The sequence below is a fragment of the Coenobita brevimanus genome, chromosome 75 (assembly GCF_032717465.1).
Source record: "Coenobita brevimanus isolate Jiangsu-jjx chromosome 75, ASM3271746v2, whole genome shotgun sequence".
NCBI lineage: Eukaryota > Metazoa > Arthropoda > Malacostraca > Decapoda > Coenobitidae > Coenobita > Coenobita brevimanus.
In genome coordinates this window covers 11,023,467-11,051,101 of record NC_137028.1, presented here as the reverse complement: position 1 = coordinate 11,051,101, position 27,635 = coordinate 11,023,467, and the positions used below count along the sequence as shown (strand labels likewise).

Here is a 27,635-nt window from a genome sequence, read left to right as displayed (position 1 = left end):
ATTTTTACCCCAGTCAGAGCTACGAACCAAGTCAGACATTAGGTGTGCCATAGCCTCATCCCTTGTTTGTTGAAGTAACTGCTGAGATGGCCATTGCGGGAACCGAATGGAAAGGTGAAGGGTGGAATCATCAGCGTATGAGTGGATAGGGTTAGATGTACAGCTTAGAAAGTCATTGATGAATAAAAGGAAGAGTTGGTGATAGGACAGAGCCCTGAGGAACACCACTGTTGATAGATCTAGGAGAAGAACGATGGCCGTCTACAACAGCAGCTATAGAACGACCAGGAAGGAAGCTATAGATGAAGGCACAGATAGAAGGATAGAAACCTTAAGAGGACAGTTTGGAAATTAAAGATTTATGCCAGACTCGATCGAAAGCCTTTGAGATGTCAAGTGTAATAGCAAAGCTTTTGCCAAAGTCCTGAAAGGAGGATGACCAGGAGTCTGAAAGGTAGGTGAGAAGATCACCAGTAGAGCGTCCCTGATGGAAACCATACTGACGATCAGAAAGAAGGTTGTGATAGGAAAGATGCTTTAAAATTTTTCTAATAAGAATTAACTCAAAAACTTTTGAGATACCGGATGTTAAAGCAGTTGGACGATAGTTAGAGGGTTGGGAATGGTCACCCTTCTTTGGGACTGGCTGAATGAGACAAACTTCCAGCAAGAAGGAAATGTACAAGTTTATAGACAAAGGCGAAATAGTTTGCCTAGGCAGGGTGTAAGCACAGAAGCACGGTTCTTGAGAACAACAGGAGGGACTCCTTCAGGCCCATATGCCTTGTTAGTATTGAGGCTGTAATGGCAGAAAATACATCAGCTGAAGAAATTTTAATGTCAGCCATGAGGAAGTTACAGGGGGGAAGTGAAGGAGGAACAGCACCGGAATCGTCTAAGGTGGAATTGGAGGAGAAAGTCTTAACGAAGAGATCAGCTTTATCAGTAGAAGAAATAGCTACAGAGCCTTTAGAGTAGAAAAGAGGAGGGAAGGATGTTGAGGTAAAGTTGTTAGAAAGGTTTTTGGCGAGGTGCCAGAAGGAGCAGGAAGAATTTGAGTTGGAAAGTTGAGAGCATTTAGTACAGTAAAACCTCGATGTAACGGACTTCAATAGACCGGAATTTGCTTTTATCGGAACCAAGGAGCTACCGGACTAAATTCCTATACAGTATATCGGAAAAAGTCCGATAAAACCAGAAGCAGTCCGGACTGCCTGACCACTGCAGCTATGTTCACCACAAAGTGGTAAATAAAAGACATGGTTATCAGTGTACAGTACAGTATTATTATATATATTATGTCATTTGATTAATTTAGTGAAGTTGTAACACATTACATTACAGCAGTGGTAGTCAAAACACTTTAAAAACCGTTCATGTGATCCGGACTAATGTCTGATATGTTGGAAAAACTCCGGGTTAGCAGGGGGAAGTCTGGATGTCGTTTTTATCGGAATTTCGCATTTTTCAGAATGGCTTGGGCCCCAGTTAGTCTGTTATAGTGAGGTCTTACTGTATAAGATTTTAGTCCAGTCCTCGAGTCCAATAAAAGCAAATTCCAGCAGATTGCATATGTTGAGGCTTTATCGTATGTATCATTGTAAAGCTTAAACATTGAATTTTACAAATCCGAAAAGAAAAGTTTCTTAACTGTCTGCTGAGAGTGAGGCATTGAAATATGTCCTACTATGTCAGTGAAGAGAAATTAATGCTGAAATTAGTGATTTTCATATCACCATTGACCCGAGTATGTATTTGTTTGGAATTTTTGTCATTGGCTTTAATTGAAATAGCATCTATTTGAGTTGTAATTGTCACTACAATTGTTTACATACCATATATTTCGCAATCAGACTGTGGCACAGCCTTGAAGTGGAAGTACTTCAAGAGTAACATGTGACCCCTTTTTTTTTTTTTTTTTTTTTTTTTTTTTTTTTAACAGCTTACAAATTGGAGAAAACTAACATAACTTTATATTATAAATAGGCATCCTAGTACCTTACTAATATAGCCCTGTGATATCTTGTAAGAGACTCTGGTAAGCTATATGCTCCATCACACTTGTTACATGCATAGTGTGAGGAATGTTACCAGAAAAAGATGTAACGTTTCTCATGCATAGCATTAAACAAGAAATCACTGCAGTTACATTGAATTTAGGGAGAGATGGGTGGATATATTGGGAGGACTGGATGGTTTAATGTGATGGATGGCATTGTTGGGTGAGCAGGGTGGCTGACTGTGGTTGGTGGGCAATATGGGTCATCAAAATGTGTGGGCCGCTAGGGTGGCTGAGAATATTGTATGGTCGGGGCGCTCTGCGTGGGTGGTTAAGTTGGTGGGGTGGTTGGTTTTCAGTGTAGGTAGGTAGGTGAGTGGGTAGATGTGTTGGGTGGTATTATTAGATGAGCTTGATGGGTGGCATTCATGGGTGGGAAGGGTGGATAGCTGAGATCGAAGTGTTTGTTGGGTCGCACTGGTAGCTGGGAAAGGTGAGTGTTGAATGAGTTGAGTGAGCAAGTGGATGGGGGGATATGTGGCTCCCCACATGACAAGGCAGGAGTGGAACTTCTAGGGCTAGTAGTTATATAATATGTAACTGTTATTTAGATTTTATTTGGGGCGCTCACCATCCACTCGCTCAGTGTAGTGCTGCTTTGGGTGGCTGCCCTTTCTTCTCATCCTCCCTTCCTCTTCTGTTATTCATTCCTTCATTCTTTTCTCTTCCTTCTGCTTACAGGTGACTTTACACTCCCTTTTCTGTCTTAATTTCATTCTTTCCTCTTCCTTCTGCCTCTAGGTGATGCTATAGTGAGTGACAAGCCAAATGGTTTCCTGTACACCAGGAAACCATTTATGGTGCCTGGTGGTTTAGTGGGTAATTAAGGTGCTCCAGTGGGATTGAGCCTGTGTAGGTTTATATCCAAGGGATGGTTGGGGTTTATTGCTCATGTAATGCCACTCAGGGATGAGTGAGGCTGTTCACGCTCATCGTAAATGTCAGGGCCAACTTGCCTAACCCCGGGCTCCTAAGCTCCTCATGGGGAACATAGGATTGGATGATGAATGGATGGATGGATATTGTTCAGAAGATGAGTAAATATTTGGAAAAAAAATTCTATACAGTGGGGTCATTCTCTTGAAATCTGCCAAAACCTTAATATAATTACTTCTCACTGAACTGGAAGTGGATGTATACAGGTAATAGTGCACCTGATAGTAGAATAAATTATACTAATATTATATGCAGCAAGATGTGAGAGAGAGAGAGCGAAGCTTCTGATCACTGATCCATCCGCCTAACAAATCGGTGGTTTTGAGGGGGTAAGGAGGGGGAGTTTGAGGGTGGACGTGTGAAATTAACCTGCCCTCCAATGGCAGACTACTCTGTCCCCTTATTAGTGTTCATGGTTGTACTGGTACATTATACAGCCTAGAAGTTTTCTAAACATTATGAACTGCAGTCATTGAGTCAGTGCCTGTAGAAGGCATGATCAAAGTTAATTACCCTAGAAAGAGGTGTGCATCAACAGAGTGGGTCATACTCAATTTCATTTCTCTGACAACCCAGACAGAGATCAGACAGCAGAGGACATCATTGTGCTGGCTTTGCCAACTCCTCAGGGATCATGAATGGTACATACATTGAAAAAGGTGACTTTTTCCTCCTCGATCAGCTAGTCTTTGCTGATATTATGTCATTGATGTCACTTAAACAAGAATTGTCATCAGATTGGTTCTTTCATTCATTCATCATCTAATCCAGTGTTGCCCCATGAGCGTGGGGCAAGGCAAGTTGGTCCTGACATTTAAGATTAGTGACCAGCCTCACTCATCCCTGAGTGGCATTATGTGAGCAATAAACCCCAACCACCCCTTTGATATAATCGTGCTGGCTCAGTCCAATTGAAGCACCTCAATTACCCACTAAACCACCAGATGTCATAATTTTGTTATGTCATTACCATCCAATGTAGTAAATGGTTTCCTGGTGTACAGGAAACCATTTGGTTTGTCGCTTAGTGTAGAGTCACCCATTAACAGAAAGAAGTGGAAAGAATGAGGGAAAGACAGAAGAGGAAGGATGGAAAGAAGGAAGAGAGGAAAGGGCAGGCACCCGAGAGCAGCACTACATCGAGTGAGTGGATCAACCACTTTCTGCTTAGTTTTATTATGTAATTTTCACATCAGTACTCATTTTGTTTGTGTCTGTGATACTTATAATTACTATAACCTTAATAAGAGTTGATTGTATAATCATGTTTCAATAAAAGTTGCACAAGTATTATTTCTCACTTTTCCAGTAACGTGTCTGACGGTCACATTTTCCTTAACAGCATGACAGTGATTAGGAATAATCAAATTTGCTGAGTATGGTTATGATCCTTATCTATTAACATATTACTGATATGAAGCACTCCTTGATTGAACCAGTCAATTCACAGACTTACTGACATTGCTTATGCAAACCACAAGAGGGGGTAGCACTGCGGTAATGATCCTCACGCAACCTTTGAAAATCTGTATAACATCCGGATTAAAACATTGAAACAATCTGACTGTGGTATGATGTGGTGTGAAATTCTGGTAATATAGCTTGCAATAACTATCTTTTGATCTATCTGTCTATCTATTGCCAGACACCTTAATCCCATATGGAATTTTGGTAATATATTGCAAAAACCATTTGTTTATATTGCATCACCACCACTGCCGCTGCCTCCACCCGGATCTCCTTTCCCACCCAAGGGCAGAGTGAGGAGTAGCAATGTCCAGACAGCCCAGCTTTGCCCAGTTCAATGGGCACTCTTCCATTCACTCATTATTCTAGTCCCCAGAATCCTGGCTCTACTCGTATATGATACACCAAAAAACTTTCACCACATTCTGTAGCTTCACATAAACATGTAACTGAGAGTAGTTCAATATACTTGTCTCCAAATGTAACATTCCTCATGGTGGAATGACCCTGCAGCATACTTGCAAAATTTAACAGTTTATAATTCATAGTTTTGACATATAGCTTTACAGTGTTGTTGCTTTTGCCCAACTGTACCATAAGGATATCCTGGTTGGGTTCACAGGTACTATCGGCTTTATTATTACTGAACACATATTTCATATTCCTGTACAACTCTACTTGTGATGTACTGTATGTTTTCATTCATGATCTGACATATTTTAATGGTGTTTTAGGGATAGGAAAGGCCTTTTAAGTTGTTACTCTATGGAAGAGAAAAAGGAGTTACTGGGAGAATCATGTATGGGCAAAGCAGCTTGGAGACAGATTTTCCTTAGGCACACCCTGTTGGAGATTCCCAAGAGGAAGCAAAAAATCTGGAATGGTGATGAGTAACATTTGTTATGTATTGGAAGTATGTGGTAAATAGAATATGAAAATAATCTTATGGTGTGTTTCAGGAGCAGGATGTATTCTACTTGCTGAAAAAGGATTCACAGCGGAGGATGACTCTGACAAGAGTACTGATCAATGATCAGCAAAAGATTGCACAAATCTGGTATCAGCGGTTGCAGCAGGAAATAGGCACTGAAAAGCTCATTCTTACTCAGGTAGCGTCATACTTAACATTCTCTCACTCTTTACTCCTTCAATACAATGACTTCTTTTTGTATTCAGTACAATGCTATTATAATGTCTTTTTGTATAGTAATCTGGTTACCATAAAATTATGATTTGTATCTTAAGAATTACAGCATGGACTGAAGAGGTTAATCTTCAGTTCTTCAGTATTGATTTCATCATATTTTTTTATATACATCTTTAATTCCATTTTACCTTCATTTCATTTCCTTGTAAATAGGAACCTCGTAGACTTGAGTTAGTAACCCTTGTGACCCTTTCAGTATGATATTTTGTTGTTTAATTTTTACTGACTTAATGGGTTAGAAATGGTTTTTGTTAACTTTTTTGGAGGTAGAAATTGGAATGAAGAGAAGTTAGATGCAGTTGTATACCACTCATTTGTACCATTGCTGGGCTGATGGATTCCCCAGTTTAGAGGAGTTTGTAACTTGGAGCAACTAATCCTTCTACTTACTCTGATAATCTTTTCTCTCTTGGTCCCCTCTGATCGCAACCGTATCACCTTAACCTGTCCTACTGCTCCAGCAAGGCCTGTGGACCCAAGATTGTGGCACTTTGGAGCTGCTGATTGGATGGCCCTCAGGCAGTACTTCTTTGATTTTCCCTGGAATGATTATTGCTTCCATGTCCGAGAGCCATCTAAATGTGCGTTGTGCAATATGGAGGTTATTTTCTCAAGCATGGAAGCATACATTCTTTTCCCATGTGCTGTGCTAATGCAAAAAAACTTGGTTTAATCACTTGTTCTAATGCTGTCCGCAACAAGGAGAAGCCCTATGAAAGGTACTGAAGCCAACCCATCACCGAATCTCATCTCTTCTATGTTTCTGCCTGGAATCTTGCTGAGTCTGTTCTTCACTGTGTAAAAAAATAATTTTATTCACACAAATGCACTCCCCAACTCAAATTCTTCCAGCTTCTTGTGGCACCTTGCCAAAACCTTTCTAACAACTTTACCTCATTATCCTTCCATTCTCTTTTCCACTCGGATGGCTCTGTAGCTGTTTCTTCTACTGAAAAAGCAGAACTTATCACTCAGACTTTCTCCTCCAGTTCCACCTTAGACGATTCTGGTGCTGTCCCTCCATCTCTTCACCCCTCTAACTTCCTCATGGCTGACATTAGAATTTCTTCAACTGAAGCATGATGGCCCCATGTTTGTTCAGTATTTATATGGATGAAATGATGAAAGAAGTAAAAACACGAGTAATGGAGAGACAGATGGCGTTGGTAATGAATGGTGATCAATAGAGTATCTCATATTTGTTGTATACTGATGATTCAGTACTACTTGCATATGTTGGACAAGAACTTGGTAGACTAGTGCAGAGTTTTGCTGATGTCTGTGAGCATCGTGCCTTGAGAGTAAATGTAGAAGAGAGTAAAGTGATGGTTATTGAGAGAGATGGTGACTCACACTTCAATGTTACAGTGAATGGAGAGAGACTAGAATTGGTGAGAGAGTTCAAATACCTGGTTATAGTGATAGAATAGAGAGGAAAATGTGCAAAAGAAATGGAAAGTAGAGTAATACAGGGAAGGAAAGTAGCTGGTGCAATGAAGGCCAAGATAAGAAACAGAGGCTTGATGGTTGTAGCTGTGCAAGGCTTTCATGACGGAGTGCTAATGCCAGCTTTAACATATGGACATGAGACTACGGTGTGGCATGAAAATGAAAAGTCAAGAGTGAGTGCAGTGGAGATGGGACTGCTGAAGAATGTACAGTATGTGGAGTACAGAGAGTGGATAAGATATGAAATAATGTGATTTGTGAAAGATGTGGAATGAGGAAGTCGGTGGATATGAGAATCGAAGAGAGCGTATGGAGATGGTATGGTCATGTGGAGAGAATGGATAACAATACAGTGATGATAAAGGTTTGTCTGAGCAAATTTGAAGGAGGGAGGAGACGAGGTAGACCACGTAGAAGGTGGAGGGATATGGTGGATGAGCTTCACCAGAAGCTAGGGGACTGACAAGAGATCGAGCTGGCTGAATGAATATTGTGTGAAGAAGTGCATGATCAGGGATTTGGCACCCCTTTTAAACATGACAGCATCTGGATTGACTGTATCAGATAAGTTTATGTGAAGCTACAGAACGTGGTGAATGTTTTTGACACAGCAGATAGAGCCAGGATTCCGGGGGCTTGAATGGTGAGCGAATGGAAGCTTGGTCCATTGGATTGGGCAGATTTGGGCTATCTTGACATTGCTACTCCTCACCCTGCACTAGGTTGGGAAAGGAGGTCTGGGTGGCGATGACAATGATGATGGTGATGATGATGAAGTATTTTCTGCCATCACTGGCCTCAGTAGTAACGAGGCATATGGAGCTGATGGGATCTCTCCTGTTGCCCTCAAGAACTGTGATTCTGTGCTTACACCTTGCCAAGATAAACTCTGTCACCTTTATCTGTCAACTTGTACCTTTCACTCTTGCATGAAGTTTGCTCTCTTTCAGCCTGTCCCAAAGAAGGGTGACCATTCCCAGCCTTCTAACTATTGCCCAATTGTTTTAACATCCTGCATTTCAAAAGTGTTTACGTATTCTTTAAAAAAATTTTAAAGCACTTTTCCTATCACAACCTTCTCTCTGACCGTCAGTATGGGTTCCGTCAGGGACACTCCACTGACGATCTTCTCACTTGCCTTTCAGACTCCTGGTCAACCTCCTTTTGGGACTTTGGTGCAAGCTTTGTCGTCGCATTTGACATCTCAAAGGCATTCGATTGAGTCTGACATAAATCTTTAATTTCCAAACTGCCCTCATACAGTTTCTATCCTTCTATCTGTGCCTTCATCTTTAGCTTGCCTACTGGTTGTTCTGTAGCTGTTGTTAGAGACGACTACCATTCTTCTTCTAGAACTATCAGTAGTGGTGTTCTTCAGGCTCTGTCCTATCCTCAGTTCTCTTCCTTCTGTTCATCAATGACCTTCTAAGCTGTACATATACCCTATCCACCCATATGCTGATGACTCCGCCCTTCACCTTTCCATTTACTTCCCACAGCAGCCATCTCAGCAGTTACTTCAACAGACAAAGGATGAGGCTATAGCATGCATAATGTTTGACTTGGGTCATATTTCTGATTGGGGTAAAAGTGCAGGCGGGTCCCAATCTTATGAGCTAATTGGGAGCAAGGATTTTGCTTGTTAGCCGAATTCTCGTTAACTTATGGGAAAAATAGGGTTAGGGAACAAGGCCTCTGAGCATCCTCCCCCGAAACCACCATAACTGACTTTCTGATCATTTTAAGCTGGAATAAGTGATTAATACAAGAGGGTAATACACGTAACAGCATTAGAAAATGGAAGAAAAACATATTCAACAATTTCTGGACGACAGAGATAGAGAGCCAAGCACGCTTAGCACTGGGAGCACTAGGGGTCGCAATTGAATGCTTAGAAAACATGATGATACAGTAATCCTGGGCACAGAAAAAAAAACATGCTTCAAGACCGACCTTGACTGGACAAGCTTGGCTGGAAGAATGTTTACGAAGATATGGCAGGAAGAGGCTCGCAGAGCTACCATGCGACTCGTTTCCTAGCCGCCGAGGTAAACACAGCGGACAGCTGCGGTGCGACTCTCGTCTCGATTCTCGTAAGAGCGGATTTTTACCTGCTTGTTAAACAGGCAGTGTTGCAAATTCCAAAATCTCGTATTAGCAAATTCTCTTTAAGAGATTGCTCGTTAACCGGGACTTGCCTGCAATCTTAATGTTTTTAATGCATCAAAAACTCGGTTTTCACATCTTTCAGCCTGACAAAATCTTCTGCAGGAGTATCCTCTAATTTTTGACAATATTCATCTCGATCTTGCATCTTCTTTAAACATACATGGGGTTTCATTCTCGCAGGATTTATCTTGGAAAGATCATATTACCTCTCTTATAAAGTCAACTTCCAGGAGATTAGGTGTGCTAAGCCGATTCCGTGCCTTCTTTACCCCTGCACAGTTGTTGACTTTATACAGGGGTTTTATTCACCCCTGTGTAGAGTACAGCTCTCATGTGTGGGGAGGCTCTTCACATACAGCTCTTCTCAACAAGGTGGAGCCGGAGGCATTTCGTCTCATTATCTTTCCTCCTCCTACTGGCTCCCTTCAACCTCTGTCCCTTTGCTACACTGTTGCATCTTTATCTCTTTCTGTTGCTATTTCAATGGTCACTGCTCCTCTGAACTCTCTGCTTGCATCTCTCCACCTCTACGTCGGGTGCATAGCACTCGTCAAGCAACAAACTCTCATCCCTATTCTGTCCAGCTCTCTGATGCAAGAGTTAAGTGCTCTGATGCAAGAGGTAACTTACTCTAGTCCTTCATGTATGCAACAAGTCAATTCTGGAACTGTCTCCTGCTGTCTGTATTTCCTTTAGCCTGTGATCTCCAGTCTTTCAGACACACTGTATTCAGGCATCTCGAAAAGAACGGATCTTGAATTTGGCTGTCTGTATTGGTTCCTTCTTTCTTGCATTAAAAAAAAAAAAAAAAAAACTGTACTTAGCCAGATGTAATTCCTGAAGGGGTTGAAAATTATAGGATCTACATGAACCCCTTAGTCATCAAGGGTTTAATAGAGCTTTTTTTGTCTCATCAGGAAAGGCATTCATTTTGCCACGTGGAGAAAACTCAAACAGTCTATCGTAATGATGTCTCACACACAACACATTTGTTTGCCTCTTGCATCTCATTCTTACAACACAGACAGTCCGTCCACATAACCTCTTCAGAATATCCCTAGGAATGCCCGACTGAAATGGCTGGATTTCTGCGGTCCATTGGGTTCACTTGAGTTGAAGGGTGCAAGAGCAACAGTGCAGAAAATGAACATCTGCCATCCAGCTGTGCATCACTCATGTCAACCTGACTCGTATTGGAGCATCGTACCTTCCACTCATCAGCTGCACCCACCTCTAGTCAGCAGGAGACGGCACTCACCTCAGGTGATCATGCCATATCTCTACCAGCTGCTAATAATGCTGCACTTGTCTGCCTGCTTGCTTATACTGCTTTATACCTTTGGTAATGGCTGGTCAGGTGTCACTGGTACTTGTCTATCACCAGTTACTTTCTTGCCACTCTTCTCTGTGTCACCCATCTATGGATCATCAACTTTCATTTGATGTGAAATAGAGTGGCAGTCATGTCAATATTGATTAAGAAGAGTTGCTTCACTTACTGCCAATAGATTGATAATCATCTTGGAGATTTCATCCTATACGCCATTTCATCAAGTCTGGCACCATTAGTGATGTCCTCAATACCTGTAGCATTGATAAAGGTCCTCAGTACTGGATATACCTTTTTGTATAGCCTTTATATATTGGTACTCAGGGAAATGCATAGAGGTTTACCTAGATCAGGGGATTTACATCAACACTACAGGCGTTGAGGACATCATTGATGGTGCCAACTTGGTGAAATGGAGTATAGGTTATGTTTGCCTATGTTTTTGTTCATTCCATGGCTTATCGAGGCTTCATATGCTTGAATCTCGTCCACGGACGGATCCAGGTCATTGCCAGATCACTTGTTGATTGCCTTCTGTGATTAGTTGCAGATTTGAGTCCATGACATTATGATTGGATATTGTCAGCATACTTTATTGGGAAGTTGGCTGTTTCTCATTGCCTTTTTGGAATGGCAGGTGAGCCCTTACAGACACTTCCTATTTTTGTTACCTCCCTATCTTCATTTTAGATATAACACACATTTTGGTGTGTACAAAGGGTGATGAAAAAGTTCTGGTAATGGATAGTAAACTCAGTTTTACTGAAAGGTGAACACACACTTCAGTTATCCCCTTCAAAGTACAGTACTCCCTTTGTACATCCACACTCTTGTTCCAGTGTTCCTTCCATTGATGGAAGCATTGTTGGAACTTTTTTCATGATGTTCTTCATTGTGCTCATCATTTCAGATTGGATTTCTTCAGCTGTGTAAAAACATTGTTCTTTCATCATGAATTTCAGTTTGGGGAACAACCAGAAGTCACTTGGTGCTAAGTCAAGCAAATAAGGTCAATGTGGGACTACTGGAATGACTCGGTCAAAAGTTGCTGGGCAGTGAGTACCGCATGGCTGGGGACATTGCTATATTACTTGACATTCCACTTCTCTCATCATGTCTAACAGCCTTATGCAAACATTTCAGAACCTCCAGGTAGAAAACTACATTAATATTAGTACAATACACGTGGGGGTAAATTGTTTATGCACATTTCCATCTACGTCAGAAAATGCAAGCAGCATTACCTTCATTAGGAATCTTTACTAATGAATTTTTATGGATATTTGTGAAATTAGTGTCTTTCACTGGCAGCTCTGTCTTTTGGTCTCTGGGTCATATATGTAAACCGAAGTTTTATCCTGCGTTTTGACATCAGAAAAGAATTTTTCCAGTGTGCATTAGTCACGTTAAAGGACGATATTACATGATGCTGCTTTTGACCTGTGTGATGTGTAGAACAAGTTTGGCTGTGAGAAATCAATGGTGAGCAATTCACAGAACCTCAGTATTACTTTTGTTTGACAAATGGTGTCATATCTGGTGATAATGGCAACATGAAGAGTTGCTGATATTTCATAAGTGGCAACGAGAGTTACTGACAACACTTGGCAAAATGGTGAGACCATTATCAGAACTTTTTGATGACACTCTGTATGTATTTATTGTTGTTTCCCTACATTCACAGTACTTATGAGGTTTGTCCAAAAAGAAACAACTTTTTAAATAGCCCACCAACTAGCTGGCATAGTATGATTGTGATGGGAGCGCTGTGTAATGATGACTTTGAGCTTTAGTCTAATACTAGCCACTTCATGCCACGTCACTTAGTCATCGAGGTACAGTCGCCAAACTTTCCACCTGGGCCACCTAGCCGCGAGAGGTGGGTAACGGGTGCTGGCAACAGTGTATATGTTTGTTCGTGTGTACATGCTCGACGAAAGTTCGGATCATCAACTCTCTTCGTCCATAGTGAACCTCTGTCAGAGTCAGAGTTCATCCCTTAGATGGCTGGGTACGGAGTTAGGTGGTGAGAAAAATGTCTCAGGAGTAAGGCGGCTCTCCCATCGGCTCAGCCAGTTGCATGAAACTGGTCGCATGGAAAATTGTTGTGTGCCACAGGTCGTGCTGACCAAGGCCAAAGATATATGACTATATAAATTTTATAATAAAGTAATATAAATATTATTCTTACATAAATATAAACTTTTATTTATAATACAATAATATATATTATACTATACATATTTGGCCTTGGTCCGTGCAACCTGTGACATGCAACAATTCCATGCGACCGGTTTCCTGCAACTGGTCGAGCCGGTGGGAGAGCTGCTTAAGGGGGGAGCTTGGCATAGTGAAATCCAGGGCAGGTGCAGGACGTTGAGGGGAGGGGGTTACGTTATTCATACCGCCAGTGACAATAACTGCCGAACTAGTTTTTGAGATCCATTGGCAATCTACCAAATATTTACATTTTTAACAATACTAAACATGTTATTTTTTATGTTGTTTTTACATTGTTACAATAACATGTTAATGCACTAAATACTGGAATCACTCCAAGCCTTTCTCTCACACTCTCTCATTATATCAGTAATTCCATTTCATAGGGTTATCACTTGATACCATTATCAGTATAGGTTGAAGATGAATGCATTTACCTAACATCTACATCCAGTTACAAGATTGCCTGCCATATTCACATCATGAATGACACTGACCAATAAACATTAGGATGATGTTCAGACACTGTTAACGGTTGCTTATTTCCTCGTTGGTAGTACTTCAGGCAGATGTTTTCATGTGTTCTGTGGTGCACCACGAAGAAGTAGGAGATTAAAATACTGTCACCTCAGCAGGCAGAGAATTTATGCATACTTTTGCCAAATGTGGTTATTATATCATCTATGATAATGATTTACTGTACCATTCTTCATATGACTATGATCATTACAGCACATCTTTATAGTCCATTCGTCTAACGTATGACTGAATTACACATTGCAAGGAAAACTGATTGTGAGCGGTGCCGCTTATGTGTGCGGTCACACATTTACATGCTCATCGATTATTCACCGAACAACAGTATCTCGCATTATAGCAAGATGAAGACACCATCTCTTCACCACAGGATGCAAAAGCTTCCAGTCATTTTAAGCTCGATTTTATTGATTCATGAATTGTTTGGACATTTATATCACCATTGCCTGTGATATTACTTATGTGATTGGTAAATGCAACGTAACGAACATGAAATTATCATTACAGGCTGGAACACTTTTTTTTTTTTTTTTTTTTTTTTAATCCCGCGAACCTCGCTTTAGCCCCCGTCACCGAGGTCCTGAGTGCGAGGATATGTGATGTTGGTTGTTGACTGGCTGCTACCAAGACCTAGGTCATAAGACAAGGGCTAGGTGTTTAATAGGAGAAACCCATCTCTCCTGATGGGGGTGGAACGACGCCACACGGATCGCCTGGCGGAAGCGTTAACTACCACGTCACCCACAGTACTGTTTCAAATATTTAATATATATCAACTATTAAAACAATTGCCGTGTTTGCACTGCAAGCACAGAGATCCACGTAATGATTAAGTGATGAGATGCTTAGGTTTTCTATTGTTAACGAAAGGTTGACTCATGACTAGCTGACTCAAGGCAGTATTCTGCCTCAACGAACGAGTTTCAACCTCCGACATCTACAGCTCCTAACTCTCCTACTTAGTTTAAATTAATATCCTCCCAATGAGTAATCCTGTAACGATTAATGACCTAACTTGTCTAATCATGTCTCGGATCAAGAATGGTATTTCAATAGGTTTTATCGAGATCGGCCCAGGACTGGCTAAATGCAAAACGAACAGTCAGACACAGGTATCTATTTTTCAATCATAAGGGCCGGTCACACGACGGTTCTTCCCCCCCAATATGCAGTAGACATTTTTTAGCCATGGGTTTATCATGTAATAATGAAAAAGAATACGTTTTTAAATATATAATATATGTAAAGATGCGGTCTTTTGAATTAGTTTACTTATTGTTTTCAATACTTGCATTATCCAACACTTTCAAGAAGCTCCTTTGAAATTCTATCGCCTAAAAATTGTCGACTGATTACTGGGATGAACTTTGACTGAGGTTCACTAAGGAGAACGAGAGGTGATGATCCGAACTTTCATCAAGTATGTACACACGAACAAACAGATAGCCTACACTGTTACCAGCACCCCTTACCCACCTCTCGTGGCGGGGTGGCCCAGGTGGAAAGTTTGGCGACTGTACATGCGTTTGAGTGAATGTGTGTTTAGTGCACTTGGTGACTTCTATCTCTTCTGTTGTCTTAAACCGACAACCTTTCAGGGTGGATTTCAACTTGGGGTGGGGAAGGGGGGAAGTCTGCAGGGGCCAGATCCTCAGAGTGGGGTGGCTGGTGGATGTTAGTTGTTATGTGCTTGAGTTGGTGCATTGTCATGGTGTAGCATCCAGGTTTTGTTTGTCCATGTTTCAGGCCGCTTTCTTTGCACAGCCTCCCTCAAGGACTCCAGAACATCCAAGTAAAGCACTTTATTGACTGATCATTGCGAACAAACACGATGAGTGATGCCCTGCCAATAAAAAATAGATGCTAAACATCAACTCCACATTTGAGTGACTGACGTGCTTTTTTGGTTGTGGCGATAATGTTCCAGCACGCTGTGATGACTACCTTTTTGTTTCGACATCGTAGACGTAGACCCTTCAGCACCTGTTATGACATTTTTCAGATATGTTTTTGTCACCATTCAGACAATCAAACAGCTCCGGACTGACTGTGGCACAGTTCTCCTTTTCCTCATTTGTCAGCAAATGTTGCGCAGATTTTGCAGCAACATCATTCTGCATCCTCAGTTGTTAGGTTAAAATCATGTGGCATGAGGTTTTACGGATGCCTGCTTCTTTGGAAAGTTCTTGGACAGTCAGGCGACAATTTACATGGATTACAGCACACACTTTCTCAACATGATTATTGTCAATTGATGTGGAAGGCTGTCCATGTTTGGGATTGTCTTCAGTGGATGTTTTTCCTGATTTGAACCACAGGAACTGCTTGTAGTATGTGTATGGCTCCAGCAATTCACCCCAAAAGCCTTTTGCAACATCTGAAAAGTCTCCATAAAAACTTTCGCAATTTGAGACAGAATTTCCTTCAAACATATTGCTCTTTAAGATCCTTCATTGCTCTGCGTGCAACAAATCACCAAGAGCATAAAATATGTTCACCTAAGCGTGTGTACCTCACTAAGTGATGCAGTGTGATGTAGTTCGTGTGTGACTAAACCTCAAAGTTGCCACTACACAGAATGATCATGCTACTCCAGCTAGTTGGTGCACTTTTTTTTTTTTTTTTTTTTTTTTTTTAACAGACCTCATATTATATGTGAATAGGACATCCATGGTACCATCCCATATTCCTGGCTCTATTTGTGTTGTTAATGGACTGCATTGCATAAATGGAAAGAATGCAGGAAAAACTGCCTGAAATCACTAAGTTCACACGTGTATGCCATCACAAATTCAACTACATGTCTAAGAAATGCTGTGAAATAATGGCCCTTGCATATATTTTTCCCAGTATTTACAGTCACATCTCCCAGTGTGAGCTTCTGAACACATCCATCCATCCATCCATCCGTCATCCAATCCTCTGCTGTCCCATAGAGGAGTGTAAGAACCCAGGGCTAGGCAAGTTGGTCCTGATATTTAAGATGAAAGTGACTAGCCTCAATCATCCTCGAGTGGCATTATGTGAGCAATAAACCCCAAACATCCCAGGGATATAAGCCTACACAGGCTCAATACCATTGGAGCACCCTAATCACCCACTAAACCACCAGGCGCCGTAATTTGGTTATGTGGGTAAACCCAATGTAGTAAATGGTTTCCGAGTGTACAGGAAACCACTTGGCTTGTCACATAGTGTATAGTCACCCATAGGCAGAAGGAAGAGGAAAGAAAGATGGAAGAGGAAATGTAAAGTCACTTGTAGGCAGAAGAAGTGGAAAGAATGAAGAAAGACAGAAGAGGAAGGATGGAAAAGGGGAAAGGGCAGACACCCAAAGGAGCACTACATCAGGTGAATGGATGGTGAGTGTCCCCAGCTTCTCAACACAAAACTCATATATTCACAATTGCATATTTGCAGCTTCCTGTATTGTGTAAACTTGAACAGGATCGTGTATCCCCAGTTTGAATCACCTGCATGGGGAAAAACTCTTAGGCAGTCTTGAAACAGTGTGTGGCACTTTAAGCAGATTCTTGCCATTCTTGTTTGTTTATTTCTCTAGGAAAATGAACGAGATGTCCCTTTTCTCTCATCTACCTCATAATTGGTACCGTAATTAACAGTCCTGTCCATGAGTTTCTGGTCTTGTGAAAATGAAATTCCTCATACAGTACTTTCTGTATACATTTGCATTGAGGCCATCATGACCAGCAGAAGGACAAGGATGGCAAATATTATGATTGTCACATGGCATTACACTACTGTACTGTATTACAGAGAGAGTGCTGAGCGGCAGCCTTCGGGTAAGGGGGAAGGGGCAACTCCTTGTCATCCATTTTGAGATGAGATACATGAGGGAAAAAAAAAAAAGAGTATGAAATGTATTGAGGAAGAGGTATATCTATCTATCTATCTATCTATCTATATACATATATATATATATATATATATATATACTGTATATATTATATACAGTGCTCGACAAAAGTATTGCGCGCCCTGTGTCCCTCCTACGAAACCTTTCAGCTATGGAAAAACATGTAAATAATGCATTATATTTACCTTTAATGCTTGGTAGAGTATCCTTTGTGCTTCTTCACGGACCTGAGATGTCGTGGAAGTGAAAGGGCGAGGTTCCTCAGGTGCTGGGGTGATATACTTGCCCAGGTCTCACGAATGGCTGCTTCCAGCTTAGGCAGAGAGCTCACGTCCTTCCCTTGGAGATTCTTTACGAGGTAGCAGAGGTTTTCTGTCGGGTTGTGGTATGGTCTATTGCCTGGCCAGTCTTTCATGAAGGAGAATTCACAGTCACTAAGCCAGTTGGTGACAGATTTGGCTTTATGAGCAGGTGCACCGTCCTGCTGAAACACTCGTGCACCTGTGAGCTCGAAGAACTCAGGTAAATGATCACAAAGCAGCTCCAAGTAAACGTCCTGATTCACTCTGCAGTTCTTGGGAAGCACAACAAGCTTCCCCAAACCCTTCCCAGAGAAATAACCCCATGCCATTAGTGAATCAGGGTGTTTAACTGTGCTCTCCACGTAACAGGGGCCAAGCAGGTCACTACCTCTGGGCCAGTACATGCGCGCTCCTCAATTACAGGTAACGGTAAATGTTGCCTCATCAGACCACAACACTGACAACCATTGGTCCTCACCCAAGTTAAGGTACTTGTTAGCAAAGGCAAGCCTACGAAGTCGCTGGTTACGTGTAAGAAGAGGCTTTCTCACAGGCCTGTGACTTGTGTAACCAAGTTCATAGACTCTTCGAGAAACCTTGTGCACTGAAACCTTTCCAAACACTTCCAGGTTGCTCTCCTTAATTTTCCTTGCACTCACACGAAGAATAGACTCCACTGCACGTTTTAACACATTAACAGATCTCGGGGAAGTTTTCCTGGGCCTACCAGACCGCGGTTTCTTTGTAGGAACGTCACCACTATTTTCCACTTGGTAACGGGCACACCACCTCTGCAATGTCGACCGAGCCACACCAACCAAATTACTAATTTCCTTCGTAGGGTGGCCTGCCTCCTTTAGAGCAATGATCTGTGATATCATTTCACTTGACAGTTCACGAGTAGGGGCCATAATAAATTAGCAAAAGCCAAAACACTGTGGGTCACTAGGTAAAAAATGACGCAAAGGGGGGAGCAGCTGGGTTCCTCTCTCTCACGCAGCCTGTACGCAACTGAGGCGCCAGCCAGCTTTTTCAGTTTCATTCCGTGTCCTCTTGCTACTCTCCTATCCCATACAGACAGATCTTTTCTGTGAATTTTGTCTACTCCCATCATGGCCCTGAACGCTGTAATCATGTTACCCCTCTCTCTCCTTTCTTCTAAGGAAGGCAGATCCAGCTTATCCAGCCTCTCTCTGTACGACATCTGCCAGGCTAGGAACCATCTTGGTTGCTGTTCTTTTTATTCTCTCGATCTTGTTTTTATCCTTCTTTTTGTGTGGGGACTACACTACTGCCACATATTCCGACCTGGGGCAGATCATGGCCACAATCAGATGTTTCATCATCTCTTCATCCATGTAATGAAATACTACTCTTATGTTACTCAAGAGGTTATACTTCTCTCTAATTATCTTGTTAATGTGTTTTTCAGGTGACAAACTATCCTGGATGAGCACTCCCAAATCTTTCTCTTCTCTCACTTTTGTGATTGGTTCATTACCTACCAAATAGTTCAGTGATGGCCTCTTGGTACTTTTACCCATTTCTAATATTTTACTTTTTTTTTGCATTGAATTTCATTTCCCACAGGGGGCTCCAATCATGAATCTTATCCAGGTCCTTCTGCAACATTTTACAGTCTTCCTCAACTTCCACTCTCCTCAGGATCTTTGCATCATCAGCAAACAGACTTGCATAACTATTCATTCCATCTACCATATCATTTATGTTAATCAGGAACACTACTGGCGCTAACACCGAGCCCTGTGGGACTCCACTTGTTACCTCCCTCCATCCAGACGTCCTGTCGTTTATTACTGTCCTCATTTGTCTGTCCCTCAAGAAGTCTGTCATCCACTCCAGGAGGTTTCCCTTCAGTCCTCTTATGTGCTTCAGTTTCTACATTAGTCACTTGTGGGACACCTTGTCAAAGGCTTTCTCCAAATCTAAATACACACAATCCATCCAACTGTCTCTCTCGTGTATCATGTCAACCACTCTTGAGTAGAAGCTTAACACGTTGGAAACACACGACCTTCCACTTCTGAATCCAAACTGACTCTCAATCAAAATGTTCATCTCATCGAGATATTTTATCCATCTGTTTTTCAGGATTCTCTCTCACAATTTTGCGACTGTGCTGGTCAGGGACACTGGTCTATAATTCAGGGATTCTTCCTTGTTTCCTCCCTTATAAATTGGTACCACATTGGCCTTTTTCCATTCTTGAGGCACTTTCCCTTCATCCAGAGAACACACAATTTATCCGTTAATATTGTCCACCAGTTGTTCTCTGCATTCCTTTAGTACCCAATTAGAGCTTCCATCCGGTCTTGGGGCTTTCCTTACATCTTGAGTTTCCAGTAATTTATACACTTCTTGCACTTCCACTTTTATATCTTTTAACACTGCATTTCTAGTCGTTCCCTTCCCCTCCACAAAATCTCTTTCTTTAGTGAAAACTGATTGGAAACATTTGTTCATTATTTCAGCTTGCATTGCCTCATCTTTATAGACCATTCCTTCTACTTTCAGTTTGGTGATTCCTTCCTTTTGTTTCAGTTTACCATTAATGAATTTGTAAAACAATTTAGGTTCTTCCTTGCATTTGTCATTTATATCTTTTTTCAAAGTTCCTTTCTTCATCTCATCATATTTATGTAAATTCATTTCTTGTTCTTCTGTATTCTTCCTTTGTTCTGTTATTACCTCTCTTTCTACAGTTGTCCCATGCCATGTCCCTCTTTCATCTCTTTTTTAGCTGTTATACACTTTCTGTTAAACCAGTCCTTTTTCTTGTTTTCTTTCTCCCTTACTCTTGGCACATATTTTCCACTCCCGAATTGTAGAGATCAAGAAAGATATCCCATTCCTCTGCATCTCTCGTTTCTCTGAATTTTTTTGCAATCTGCATTTTTGAAAAATTTCTTCAATCCTGTAAAGATTTTGCTTTCCCAAAGTTGTATCTTCCCTGCCTGTCAAGTTTTTCTCATGGCACCCTGTGCCCTCTTATCATCTGGAACTTAGTAACCACATGATCACTTTTTCCTATAAGACACAGATATTTCAAAGATTCAGTAACATCAGGCTCTTTGGTTAGCAGTAAATCTAGTCTTGGTGGTGTGTCATTACCTCTGAATTTTGTCTCTTCTTTGACCTTCTGGGTCATTACATTATTCATTGCTATATTTAACAGTATAGTGCCCCATGAATCTTCACTGTCTTCTGAGGCCCACTCCTCCCAGTTCACCTCTTTACAATAAAAATCACCCATCAGAATTATGTTGTTACTTTTCTCAGTCACTTCCGTAGATATCTAACTGTGTCCGCCAACATCTCCTGGTATTCATTGTCATTTCATGCCCTTGTCTTAGGAGGAGCATACAGTAATCCCTCCAAGATCCGATGTAATAGAGCCAAAGGCATGTCTGGGACTTGGGTTTGTCTGGGACTTGGGAAAATACACCCTGGACAGGTGCTTATGGACCCTAACCCAACCTAATGTTGAAAACCACATAACTCCCTACCGGACCTGCACAGCACCTATTAAAGACCCTAGTCACACAAATAGGGGACAGAAACCATGAAGTAAATAAAAAGGAACCAGATAATGAGAAATTAGAAGTGGGTATGGAAAATATTTAGCAGTGTACAGGGTATTACGACATGTCCGTGGCTGTCACAAAGGTTGACCTGCCTCCTCTTTGGCTCTGAGGGTGGTGAAGGTGCACTTGAAACACGTACAGTAATCCAGTGTTGTGCTGCACTTACTCCTTTGTACTGTGAATTATAATTGTTTAACACTGCATATTCTGTTCTTACTTGCACCATGCCAGTTGCAACATGCCAGTGTTGCACTCTGCACTTAATCCTTTGCACTCTGAATTCTGATTTCTTAACACTGTACAACACTGTAAATTCCCATGTGGTCTGTTGGTGAGTTATTGCAGTTTATTCACTGTTTATTCACAAAAATGATCCATGGGCAGCCATGGCAATGAGTGTGCACTCATGATGGTGGGTAGGCGGGAACTGGGGAGGAATGCACAGGCTCTCTAACAGTCATCAGAGTAACTACGCTCCAAAACACAGCTGTTTGTCACCCCGTGGCAAATTTTAGGTAGGGATGAACACATATAATTTTTTTTTTCTTTGCATTTTTATGTTTTTTGGCCATTATTGGTGTCCAAAGACCCAAGCCAAAAATGTCCAGGACTTAAGGCATCCGGGAATTGGGCGTCCGGGTCTTAATGGGATTACTGTATACTACAGTGCTCCCTTAACATCCACGGGAGTTAGGTAACAGAGACACCCGCGTATGTTAAAAATCCACAGATATCTGCTTTTCCCCTTTCAAAACACCCCTGGACCCTCTTAACCCTTTGGGTGCAGCGGCTGTGATGGCAGCGTACTGACTGTGCTCATTGTAGACAAATAGGAAAAAAATTGTGTTTTCAACTCGTGTTTTAACCCACTTATTGTTACTCTCGAGAGCTAAAATTTTTGTCAGACAAACGTCAATCTTTCTACTATCGTTTGCAACAAACTTTATGTCCTTAGGCACTCCAACCACAGAGAACGATTTGAGAGAATACAAAGTGCGTTTTGAGTGACACAGGATGTAGCCCAGGAAGACGAAAATTTCCACCAAACCACAAGATTTTTTCCATACCAAATAGGTTTACAGCCATGTTACCTCATCACAGTAATTGCAATAATAATAAAAATAAAACACTTCTAGCCAGTCTCCTATGATTTTGTTACGATATTCCTGTGTTTATATTAGACTTTAGCAAAACAGTAATGATGTGAGGAAAATCATTACAAACTTTATCGAACTTTATGAATTACTCTTATTATCACTTACTTATATAAAGCTTATTGATATAATGTGTTGAGTCATGTCATAGCATAGCTGCAAAGTTTGCAACTGCAAAAATGTTCACTAGCTAATGCCTTAGCATATGCCTTCTCTGAGTATCGCAAAAATATCATTTAATCACTTGTATTTTATCACAGTAATTCAACATAATATAAAATAGCACTTTCAGCCACTCTCGTATGATTTCAGTGCGATTTAGGTGCCTATTGTGTTGTATTATTTACGAGAGAGAGCTGGGGGGGGAGGGCAGCAATCTGGTTTAGACCGGCTCTTCAGGGGTATGTATTTACCTATTTGTAGTATACAGGAATTGAGCAATGCTCGTGTTGTCCTGTCTCTATCTATCTATCTACCTATTGCCAGACGCCTCAGTCCCGTTTGGGGTGGCCAGAAACAAATCACCTCCAAGTCGCCCTGTCCTCCGCCATTTCACTGCCCTGCTCCCAACTCACTCCCACCTCTCTCATATACCTCTCCACCCCATCCCTCCATCTCATCCTCGGCCTCCCCCTCCCTCTTCCCCCCTCCACCTCACTCACATACACTCTCTTCGTCAGTCTTTCACCCTCCATCCTCTCCACATGGCCTGTCTCCAAATCTACATTTATCAAGTCTACCTTTACACACATGAATGTTTTTCTCACGCACCACCTCTTCGTCAAAGTCTTTCCAAATATTTATGTATTTACCTAATGTACCTAATTGTGATATACACGGAATGTGCTATGCTTGTGGGTTTCCATCACTATTCCTCAATAAGTCAAATTTAGCTTTAAACTCATTTAAGTTTTTAGACTGGACGATCTTTTTGTCCAGGCTATTCCATAAGTCTATACTTCTGTAAGGAAAGGTATATTTCTTGATATCCTTCAAGCAGCTTCACTTTTTCATTTTCATTCCGTGTCCTCTTGTTACTCTCTTATCCCATACAAACAGATCTTCTTTGTCAATTTTATCTACTCCCACTATGGTCCTGAACACTGCAATCATGTCTCCCCTCTTTCTCCTTTCCTCTAAAGAAGGCAAGTCCAGCTTTTCAAGCTTCTCTCTGTATGACAGGTCTGCCAGACTGGGGACCATTTTGGTTGCTGTTCTTTGTATTGTCTCAATCTTGTTTATATCTTTCTTTTTGTGTGGGACTACACTACCGCTGCATATTCTAACCTGGGGCGGATCATGGCCACTATTAATTTTTTCATCATCTCCTCATCCATATAATGAAATGTTAGTCAAAAGTTTATAAGTCTCTCCAACTATCTTGTTAATGTGCTTTTCTGGTGACAAACTATCTTGGACCAGCACTCCCAAATCTTTCTCTTCTCTCATTTTTGTGATAAATTCATTACCCAACAAATAATTCAATGATGGCCTCCTGGTACTTTTACCCATTTCCAATATTTTACATTTCTTTACATTAAATTTCATTTCCCACGTCCAGCTCCAATCATGTATCCTATCCAGATCCTCCTGCAGCATTTTACAATCATCCCCAACCTCTATCTCCCTCAAGATCTTTACATCATCAGCAAACAGACTTGCATAACTGTTCACTCCATCTACCCTATCATTTACGTAAATCAGGAACATTACTGGCGCCAACACCGAGCCTTGAGGGACTCCACTTGTTACTTCCCTCCATCCAGACATTCTGTCCTTTATTATTATCCTCATTTGTCTGTCTCTCAAAAAGTCTCTCATCCATTCCAGAAGTTTCCCTTTCAGTCCTCCTATATATTCTAGTTTCCACATTAGTCCCTTATGAGGTACCTTGTCAAAGGCCTTCTCTAAGTCTAAGTACACACAATCCACCCAACCATCTCTCTCCTGCACCACGTTAATCGCTCTTGAGTAAAAGCTCAACAAGTTAGAAACACATGACCTTCCACTTCTGAATCCAAACTGACATTCAGCCAAAATATTCATCTCTTCTAGATATTTTATCCATCTGTTTTTCAGGATTCTCTCGCACAATTTTGCGACCATGCTGGTTAGAGACACTGGTCTATAATTCAGGGGTTCTTCCCTGTTTCCTCCCTTATAAATTGGTACCACATTTGCCCTCTTCCATTCTTGTGGCACTTTCCCCTCTTCCAGAGAACACACGATTAAACACGTGTGCATGTATGTACGTATACTATTACAGCTACTGCAAATCGACTTAGGACTTTCCCCCACAAGGTATTAAAAAACACAGAAATCATAGTGTATCACAATGTTTGTTCATGAAATTACATTCATTAATATGAAATCATGTTTCCCTTGCTTTCAGGACCAGTTGGATACATTGTGGCATAGAATCACTTAGATCTCTAAAGTAATCTAAGGACATTTCTTTGCGCAAAACATTTGTCAGTACAGTCTTAAGGTTGTACAGATTGTGTGCCTTCTTCTCTGCCTTGATTTTCTTCATCTTTTCCCAGCAGTTTTCTATCGGATTTAGATCTGGACTATTGCCAGGCCAGTTGAGGACCTCAGTCCGATTATCCTGAAGCAATTTTGTTACCTTTCTTGACGTGCGAAATGGAGCTGAATCGTGCATGAAAAAGTCACACCCATGTATAACAAAAAAGTTTAACAAATGATCTTTCAGAACTTGAATGTACCGGCCACCATTCATCATGAAGTTCTTAGGAAGAAAGTAGAGGCCTCCCCTTCCAATTTCAGCTGAGAAACACCCCCATACCATTACTGATTATGGGTGCTTAACAGTCGGCACCGTGTAAGCAGGGTCATATCGATTACGGGAGGCAGGGCGACGAACCTTGGCAGAACACACCTGGAACACTTGAAATATGCTTTCATCGGAAAACATAACTTTTCTCCACTCATCCGATGTCCAGTGTGCACACTTCCTGGCAGACTGTACTATCCGGACTCCCCACATACCAGACATTGTGAGCCTGGACCTTCGGATCCCCCCCCCCCCCCCCCCCAAAAAAAAAAAAAAAAAAAAAAAAAAAACGCATTTTGAAATTGGCGTGCAGCACTGGACAGCTGTGTTTATGCACAGTCCCTTCACTGCTTCCTTCCTTCTTTCTCACCAGTTACCACCTAACCACTGTCGTGAGTAAATGTTCATCGCAGTGGATGCCACACGTGCTCGTTTTTGTGAATAAACAGTGAATAAACTGCAATACCTTGCCACTAAGCCGCATGGGAATTTACAGTGTTGTGCAGTGTTAAAAATCAGAATTTAGAGTGCAGAGGATTAAGTGTAGTGCAAAGTGGCAGTTGAAACTGGTGTGGTGCAATTAAGAACAGAATGTGCAGTGTTAAACAGTTAAAATTCACAGTACAGAGAATTAAGTGTAACACAACACTGGATTACTGTATGTGCTTCAAGAGTATTTTCACCACTGCCGGAGCCTTAGAGGTGGCGGCCACAGACGTGCTATAAGTACCTGTACACGCTAAAAATTTTCCATACTCACTTCTAATTCCTCATTCTCTGGTTCCTTTTCATTTATTTCATGCTTTATGTCCATTAATGGTGTGAATGGGGTCATAAATAGGTGCTATGCATGTCCGGTAGGGAGTTATTTAGATGGCGTTCAAAGTTAGGCTGGGTTAGGGTCCATAAGTACTAGTCCAGGAGGCAGGGGCCCACTATCTAGACCAACCCATTTCCCGGACATGCCTTTGGCTCTGTTACATCAGATAGTGGAGGGATTACTGTATATGAGAAGGACTTGCTATGGTACATATATTCATTTAAAAATGAGACATAATAGTATAATTAAAGTAAATTTATATTATGTGTAGTCCATATTTTGTTATTTTAAATAAAATACTGGTATATATACAATATTTACAATATTTACTCAGTTTGTCTCACTTGTACTGAACAGTTCTTAAACACTGATTCCAGGTTAGCAATCCTGGTTTGCATTCTGTGCATGTCCAAAAGTAAATTAGCAAATCTGGTGGAGAAAATTACAAATATGACTGGAGCTGGGCTGTATACATAGTATGGGTTGAACATAATCCTGCTGTATTCCTCCCAGGGTTGTATTGTCTGATTTATTATTTGCATGGTTTCATACTTACGTGAAGTCAACTTAATGTGTGCACTTATATTTAAGTTCATCCTAGGTAATGGCTAGAAGTACTTGTGTGTGTAGTTGAGAATGACACAATGGTTTTTAGTGGACAGAGTGAATAATGTAGGTGTCAGAACTGAACAGTAGTCTGGTGAGATGTATAAACCAGTTGCTGATGTATGGGCTGGAGGTGTGTCTGGGCAAGTCACAAAAACTGATGTATTGTGATTGAAGTAGAAAAACTGTGAATTTCCAATGTATTGATGATGGATGAGTTTATTTGGAGCAAATGTAAAGTTCCAAAGATGAGAAATGTCGTGATATTTTATGATAGCCATTTCAGAAGGGCCGGCTGAAATGTGAAGACGTACACAGGACTTAGGTGAAATGCATGTAATGATGTATGACATTCGTGTTCAATTGTTTCACTAATGAAAATGACAGTGTCCTGTTTCTTGGAGACCAAGATGACTTCTGTTTTAATGTTGATGGTGACTAATGAGTCATCTTTTTTAGAAGGAAAAGGGTATACAATATTTGATAGCCTGTGAAAAATCATCTGTTACGAACGGTACATGAACTCCTATTGATGTTGCTGTGAGTGTTGCTTCCAAACATGGATAATATAACATCAGCTTTCTTTACTCAAACAAAGGTTTCAAACCATGCTTGTGTATGCCTTGGCTAATTATTTGACGGAGATTGCAAATGGGTAGTAAATTAATGATGATCCTTCCGTTACCAGCATTAGCAAATCCTTTCATGAAAGACTGATAATGAGCTCTAATATTGTCTAAGTGTAGTAGTATTATGTCAGTATGTTCTGTGATCACTGAAAGATGTTGGAATAGTGTATTGTTTCCTTCTTTTGCATTTACTTTCTCCACAGTTCCTAGAGTTGACTTTTCTTCCTTTCTTAGGTTCGTTACAATTGTCAGCATTAACCCCTAATCACCGGCTGGCATGTATAGTCGTCCCGATTTTGGGCGCAGAGCAACTCTGGTTGACGTGTATAACCGCAGGCATCTTCCCACCACCCTTTGAACTTATCCTTACTCATCGATGGGACCACCTGGAGATGTGGGGATACTTTCATTTGATAGAGGAAGAGTTGGTGATTTCTATGTATCTTTCATTTTTTCTCTAGCTGTTATAGTTTG

General features: G+C 41.2%; 1 protein-coding gene across 1 annotated transcript in view; it reads left to right on the top strand.

Annotated features, from left to right (window-relative positions):
* The window catches only part of Ask1 (apoptotic signal-regulating kinase 1), a 450,944-nt gene that overhangs the window by 300,154 nt on the left and 123,155 nt on the right, over positions 1-27,635 (top strand). Inside the window, exon 22 of the mRNA XM_080278838.1 lies at positions 5,422-5,571. Coding sequence (XP_080134964.1) covers positions 5,422-5,571 — 150 coding nt within the window. The remainder of the gene's footprint in view (positions 1-5,421; positions 5,572-27,635) is intronic.